The sequence below is a fragment of the Aulostomus chinensis genome, chromosome 14, assembly GCF_037954235.1.
Source record: "Aulostomus chinensis isolate RoL2024-O1b breed Wild chromosome 14, RoL_Achi_v1.0, whole genome shotgun sequence".
Taxonomy (NCBI): Eukaryota; Metazoa; Chordata; class Actinopteri; order Syngnathiformes; family Aulostomidae; genus Aulostomus; species Aulostomus chinensis.
In genome coordinates, this window is record NC_141333.1 from 14,430,137 (window position 1) to 14,437,716 (window position 7,580).

The window sequence follows — 7,580 nt, forward strand, 5'->3', positions numbered from 1 at the left end:
AAATATAAAATGTTCAATTGGTTTGGTGGATTAACTTCAGTTACCAAACCAAAGTAAATCAAAATTAAGCCTGGAATCTAATATTCCAACATTGGCCTGGTAAAATTGGAACGTTCCGTTTGTGCCTCAAAAAGTTGATTTTTTTTTTAACCTTGAACGTGACCTGACATTTGAAGACAATAAAAAAAAATCAAGAACAATAAATTAGATTAAAAAGGTGCATACTTTCGATATGAGGCGCCTCATATTTGACACGACAGTAAAAGAGCAAACGTGTAGTAATTAGGCTTTGATTTCAAATCCACGTGTCCTACACGCATTCACGCTTTAATGCCCGTGTGACCTGCACTTATTGGAGCTGCGTTATGAAAAACAACCAAACATCATCTTTCATGTGGCTGATAAATTGAAACCATCTTTTCTAGACATACCAGCTGTCTACATTCCAGCCAACAGTGTGTGTTGTGTCCGGGCCTCGCTGCCTCCGACTCGGCCTTCATAGGAATGCGTCTGTCCTGATCCTGATCCACGTCCCGGCGCTGGTGTGAAGTGGCAGGTTAACAGCCTCTTGTTCCTGAGCCCGGGCCTGCTCGGTGTGCCCGTCAAGCGTGTAAATACCTCTGTGAAAACCCCCGTGCCTTTCTTTTCTCCGCGGCCCCTTGTGTAAGTGCTACTCTAACCTCTGCTGTGTGTGACGGGGCCGGCTGCAGCAGCGGGAGAGCACGGGAGGGGATCCGGGCCCTGCCGGGCTGCAGGCGGGGCAGCGGCGGTGCTAGAGGCCGCTAGAAAGCCGCGCCGGGGGTGCAGGGCAGCGGAAACATGCTGCTACATATGTTGGGTCAAGCATGGCCTTTGTTGTCATCTTAAAAGGGTGTTAAAACCCACTGGTCTGTAGCCTTCCTGAAAGAAATGAAAGCATAGCATCGGGTTTTTTCTTTTCTTTTTTCTTTTTTTTGATGCATAGGCCTAATGAAGTGGTTCAAAGAATGTTGGATCCAAGTGCTCACAGTCACTTTTAATTGCGCGGGGGGCATTTTAATTGGGCTGGAGGAATAATAGTCAACTTAATCCCTATCATGAAGCATATTTCTATTTAAAAAACAACCAAAAAAAAAACACGGACTTAATTCAACAGATCGACTCTGGAAAATTAATGCCGCATGAGACTAAATACCGCGCCACCCTACAATAACACAGCGCTCCTCTGCACGCCGATGTTTTATTTTGAAATCCTCCCTCCAAGCAGCCCGATCAACTCTTCCATCTTCTCCGCAACTATCGCATTACGGGGCGGCCAGTTTTCATCCCACTCATCCATGCGGATAATTACTTTGAATGTCAAAAAGATGTAGTTTTAATATCGTCTCTATTAGCCTGTTGGCTAGGTAATTACGGTGCAGATGACAGCGGCGAGGGAAACAGATGGCAGTTTGCTTACAGTGATTGAGAAAGTAAACAATGAGGCGGGGAGGAGAGAGAGAGAGAGAGAGAGAGAGAGAGAGAGGCACACACAGCAGCCATTCCACCCTCCGTCAGCTTCTTCTTGTTGTTCACTTCTTATCCTCCAAGGATCTGACAATGGTTGACTTAAAAGGAGAGAGAGAGAGAGAGAGAGAGAGAGAGAGAGAGAGAGAGAGAAAACTTCCACATTTGAAAAAAATGACTAAAAAGGAAAAAGCTGCATCAAGTGAACAGGTGAGGCAGCAGGTGGTTCACGCTCGGCGCCCTTCAGGAGCATCTTGGGCTTCTGAGGTGTCTGGAAGCGTCGGTGGTGGTGATGTTGGTCAGGTGATGAGGAGGCAGCCGGGGGCCGCGGCCGAGCCACGACCTCCCTTTGGAAAAATGATTTAGAAAGATAAAAATAAATCCTGCGTGTAAAGTTGTAAATCAGTGACTGGAAAAAAAAAGAGAAAAGGTCCAGGAAAAAAAAAAGTTTATAATTAAACCCTGAAAATAGACATTATTAATATTATTATTATTATTATTATTATTGCTGTTGTTGTTGTTAACGGAACAAAAAAAAACGACAAAGTAAAAGCAGGACACCTTGATTATTTATTTAGATTTTACGTACACGTCCGAAGATATTTCTTGGTAATAACAATTTATGTTTTTTTAATGTATTTTTTTTTTTAAAAAACGGTAGAAATTGTATTTTCTATTTAATCGAGGAAACCATACAGAGCTATCTAGGCAACGATAAACTAAACAGCTGTAAATGAACACAGCCGACAGCGCTATGAACGCAGCACTCACAGTAACAGACTGTTAGGTGGGTTTAAAAATAAATGATACAATGATGAACGTTTCAAAACGGTCCGTGTTTCCTGTGTATTTATTACGCCTCAGACACTAAAAGGGAGCCCCAATAAAATACAGTTTGAGTGTCGGGTCAGAAGAAAAATGAAAAATTATCGTAGAAGTTAGAAACCTAAATCTTCGTCATAGTAGTTCTGTTATTTTTCCAACGCGTTTTATTTTATTTATTTTTTTTGCAGGCAATTCTGACGATGAATAAATGAACGGAGTCAAATGAAAGACGAACAACACGGTGCTGATTCAAGTCCGCGTGACACACAACGAATAAACTCGTTAACAGAAGAAAAAAAAATCTCTTTATAAAAGATGTAGACTGCTGGAGCTGGAGCTGCTTTCCCCCTGGAACATCCCTGAAACAAATATCGCCTGTTCGACAGGATGAAACCATCACTTTCAGGTTGCTCGATCGACTGAATGGATCGTCGGTCTCAGTCGATCAGCTGCTCCTCGCTTTCTCCGTACACAGTAACGTAGTTCAAACTTACCTCGCGTGTTGAGGAGGTTACGCTCGCGCCTCATCTTAATTTTTTTTTTTTTTTTTGGGGGGGGGGGGATTTCAGATCTTAATCTGAGGAATGATCATAAGGAGGCGCGGGTGTCCAAGCCAGACTGATATTCATGTTGCCAAATGTTTGATGTGATTCCTGCTAGAGATCCGACTTCCCCTCCACCGTGCAGCTATAAATAGATCCCCGTCTGGTTGCTACCATAGTGCCAACTCTTTTACCTTCAGGATGGGGCTAAAAATATTCTTTCAAGTATAAAATTAATTTTGCAAATACACGACATCGATTCGAGCTTTCTGGGAACTCCCTTCAGATTCTTAACACTTGATGTTTTTTGTGGGGGGGGGGGGGACTCAGGTGGACACAGTTGAAAAAAAGAAGCAAGCCAATCAGATCGCTCCTTCTCCCTTTGGCCAATGACAGACGCCACATTGTTGTCAAATTTGTCTAATGAAAACGTAGGAGCAACAATAGAGAGGGGAGAGAGGGATCTGTATCTACTGACGATCTCTGGAGGAAGTTAGTGTCTCAGGCTGCAGCGAGTAGCAACCTCGGCTCCTCCTGGACAACCCTCTCTTCATGTCGGGGAGGAATGCTCGCTCCTCTCGGTTCCTGCACTTTTTGGATTTAAATTCGTCTCTGTTTTTGATATATTTCTGATTCTTTTCAGCAGATTCGTCCAACAGATTTTGAAGTTGGGTTGTGTTTTTGTTTTAAGCGTGATAACCTCGTCTGCAGCTTTTTCACCTGTTGCCCTGAGATGGTGAGAAGCGCTGAGCAGATGTGAGCGACTGAACATTAAGATTCACTACAACACATCGTCCACGACTGCGCGGTAATCTTGTTACTAGGTTAGTATCACCAGAGAGGACCACCGGCATGGATCTGAGACCGGAGCTCCCCACAGCTTCCTCTGCCTCCCAGGTCCATCCAGGCGCGGCGGCGGCAGCAGCAGCAGCAGCAGCAGCCTCCATTCCTGTGTCCATGGCCGGTAACCTGCTGCGCGGCCCTCCGCTCCTCTTACGCGCCGCGGATAAGTACCCGCGCACCCCGAAGTGTGCTCGCTGCAGGAACCACGGCGTGGTGTCCGCTCTTAAGGGCCACAAGCGCTACTGCCGCTGGAAGGACTGCATGTGCGCCAAGTGCACCTTGATCGCTGAGAGGCAGCGTGTCATGGCGGCGCAGGTGGCGCTGCGGCGGCAGCAGGCGCAGGAAGAGAACGAAGCCCGGGAACTGCAACTCCTCTACGGCACTGCGGAGGGACTCGCCCTGGCGGCCGCTAACGGCATCATCCCCCCGCGTCCCAACTACGAGGTGTTCGGCTCCGTCAGCAGCGAGAGCAACTCAGGTGAGTGGAGCAGGTAGATGATGCTGCATCAGCTGCTGGATAGAATCACAACTCACCGCTACACAGCCAGGAATTCTAAGTTTTAAACTCGACTTTAAACGATCAGCCACGATGTGCTGTTGGTTTGTTTTCCTCGTAATGTTCAACTACTGTCAGGCACGTGTGACATTGATTGATTGACTGACGTGTCAGTGTGACCTCTCCGTGCTGCTTGAACAGTATTTGACAACTCTAACACGGTTCGTCTCTGCTTGTGTCAACAGACTCCAGCATCCAAAAGTTCGAGTTGTTTCCAAAGAGCCAGCTGTCCGGCTCTGCCACCCCTCAGCAGACTGCAGGGAAACCGGCCTCCACTGAGAGTGACTCGGCTCCGGGAATCTCGTCTCCAGACGGCCGGCATGGAGGCTCGGGCTCAGAGAATGGAGACAGCGAGTCCTTCATTAACTCACCAGTTTCTAAGCCTTTAAAAGACGGCGAGGAGACCCCCGGCTCCGTCAGCTCCCTCGGTTCGGATTCCGGTTCTGAGACCGATAAAGACGAACCGGAGCCTTCTCCTTCTTCTGCGGCCTCCAGGCACATGAACGCCATCGACATATTGACCCGAGTGTTCCCCAGCCACAAGCGCAGCGTCTTGGAGCTCGTCCTGCAGGGCTGCGGTAAGGACGTGGTGCAGGCCATCGAGCAGATCCTCAACAACAGCGGCGCCCAGGGCCCCAACAAGACCGGGCCGGAGGAGACGTGGACGGCCGAGAGGATGCTGCAGAGCACACAGCAGCCTCCGCCGTCCTCCACATCCACAACCGCCCCGACGAGGCCTATGCTGACCGGGGCCATGACTCTCAGTAACCGCTCCGCCTTCTCACCCCTGCAGCCTAATGCCCCGCACTTCGGCACCGACCCCAGCACCTACCCTCTCGGCACCCACCTGGGACTGAACCCGCTTCGCCTGGCCTACTCAGCACACAGCCGGGGACTGGCTTTCATGACCCCCTACTCCACCACCGGGTTGATGCCCACCCTGGGCTTCAGACCCCCGATGGACTACGCCTTCAGCGACCTGATAAGGGACAGGACGATGTTACACAAAGAGCAAGGCTACGCCAGCGGCCTGTACGGGCCTCTGGTCAACAACACGCCGGACAAACAGTGAAGCTTCCAGGCCAAGCTCTCAGAGACACATTCCATTGTATTTGTAGCAGCAAGTGTTGAATGTTCTGGCAAAAAATCTGTGACGTGTTTTGGCTACAGGCGGCTGTAAATAATAGGTTTATCTGGCTTGTAGTCAACTGGTCTGAGAGGGAAAAACTTGTGTAATTTTCAGAAAATATTTTATATGTTACTACAAACGTTCGATGACAAGTAGGCCAGGTATGAACCATCAACGTATCAAGAAAATTATTATTACGGATCCCAAATTAATTCGTAATTAAAATACTACTCAAGGAAAAGAAAAAAAACTCCACAGGCTTTCATTACTAATTTTCTTGTGAATTCTACAGGATATAAAATTTTCTAATTTAATTTTTTTTTAACAACACACAAATTAGGAGCTTTCTGGATTTGATCCGAGTTGTTACTATTTAAAGCCACTCAAATTTTCAAGCTGGTTAAATGAACGTATCATTGTCCAAATCAAACCTTATATGCATTTGTTGCACTCCTGTGTGTCCAGATCTGGAATATTAAACAGGGCAAAATTAAGTTATTATTACATGTAACTTACAGATGTTAACCCTTTGAAGATTTTCCTGTTGTAAAAAGTTGAACTAATGATGTGTAAATGCCATCCATTTTTATGTATTATTTCACTTATCTCACCTTTATATTTTAGTTTCTTTCCACCTGCCTGTATTATATATTGCATTTAGTAATATGAAATATTATGCTATATTTGATTTTTTTCATTTATCCCTTAGTCAGCTAAAATAGCCTATTTTGTGACAAAGTGCTAAATAAAGTCAGTTCCTCTTCAAATGTTTCAAGCTGTGCTGTCACATTGTATGAATATGCTGAAATAAATGTTATTTTAATGACAAAAATGAGTATTATTATTTTATATTGTGTGTATATATATTCGTATATTTATTGCATCATTTGGGATAATAAAACGCAAATTTAGAATAAACTGATGGAAATCTAAAATAATGGGATATATCATTTACACTAATAAAATCTCATTAAGTGCAACAGTACAGTCTTATTTTCGAGTGATGGTCAGATAGGGGCTTCTTATAAAAAATGTGTCAGGTATCATTGAACACACACACACACACACACACACACACACGCACACGCATTTCATAAAGTGTGTTTGTTGTGACACTGAAACCTCTCATAAAAGGACAGACCTCCTGGGATTCAGCACCTCAGTGGAGTCTATAAAAATCTTTATAAGACTGCAGGGAAACATTTTATGTTATTATTATTTTTTAAATAAACGGGCTGGTCTCGGCAAAGTGTGGTTGCCATAGAGATTATATTATTTTTTTCATGAGCTTGACCTGCGGCAGGAACAGTTTCTGCCACTATCCGAAGGCGTTTTCTGCATTTGTTTTTCCTTCAATCTGGTTATTGACCGGAAGTGATGAGTGTTCTACTTGATTATGATCAAGTACCCACCCCCCATAACACAAACGCAGTGTTGACTGTGTATCAACACAAAGTGAAACATATTCTTTACATTAAGTTCAAGTTTGAGTTCATAACACGCAGCAAATGTCCTCCTGAATCTACCGCGAACATCAGGGTCCCGTGAACGTCTCATCGGTAAAAGAATGAATGAATGTTAGTATGAGAGTGAGCTCGGAATTTTTAATTCAAAATGCATCACACCAACACCAAGCAATTCAATTCATTTAAGTTTCACGGCGCTAATGAATCAACTCAAAACATTGTGTGTGTGTGTGTGTGTGGGGGGGGGGGGGTATTTATTAAAACTTATTTGAAAAAAGAGAGCCATAATTAACACTGACGCTTGACTGGACGCCAGTACTGGCTGGACCGGCGTACACACAGATCATCCACTGGGTTGAGAAGTATCTTGTCCTCCCGCCAGGTCGAAGATTTCACAGCCTCCGGAAGCAGTTGAGCGTTTCTGAAGAGCAATGGCGCCACCTGCAGGCCCAGTTTGCTAATGACAGCATCGTGTGGTTCAACTCTCAGCTCAAGTACGTCATCATATATCAAAGAATATAACATTATTATCAGGAACCCCATTTCTTTCATCTCCTCGGTCCGTGATGTCTCGATCAGCTGCTGCTACAGCGTCTCATCCCCAACAGGCGCAGCAGCTCCAAGCTCATATACACAACTTTATTCTGCCACATTTGCAGGTGTAGGTTTGTTGGCAGAGATGCAGAAGAAGAAATCCACTGATGTTTGCAGGCTGTACAGCAAGAACCATCCAT

General features: G+C 45.3%; 1 protein-coding gene across 2 annotated transcripts; it reads left to right on the top strand.

Annotated features, from left to right (window-relative positions):
• Window positions 1-3,185: 3,185 nt before the first annotated feature.
• dmrta2 (DMRT-like family A2) lies at window positions 3,186-6,014 on the top strand. 2 transcript variants are annotated; one of them, XM_086223698.1, is made up of 3 exons: window positions 3,186-3,588; window positions 3,677-4,173; window positions 4,437-6,014. In XM_086223698.1, the coding sequence occupies exons 2-3, from the start codon at window positions 3,705-3,707 to the stop codon at window positions 5,321-5,323; spliced, it is 1,356 nt and encodes a 451-aa protein (XP_086079824.1). In that variant the 5' UTR covers window positions 3,186-3,588; window positions 3,677-3,704; the 3' UTR covers window positions 5,324-6,014. The 2 variants fall into 2 exon arrangements, with proteins under 2 accessions (XP_086079824.1, XP_086079823.1); XM_086223697.1 differs by having other exon boundaries at window positions 3,186-4,173.
• The last annotated feature ends 1,566 nt before the right edge of the window (window positions 6,015-7,580 follow it).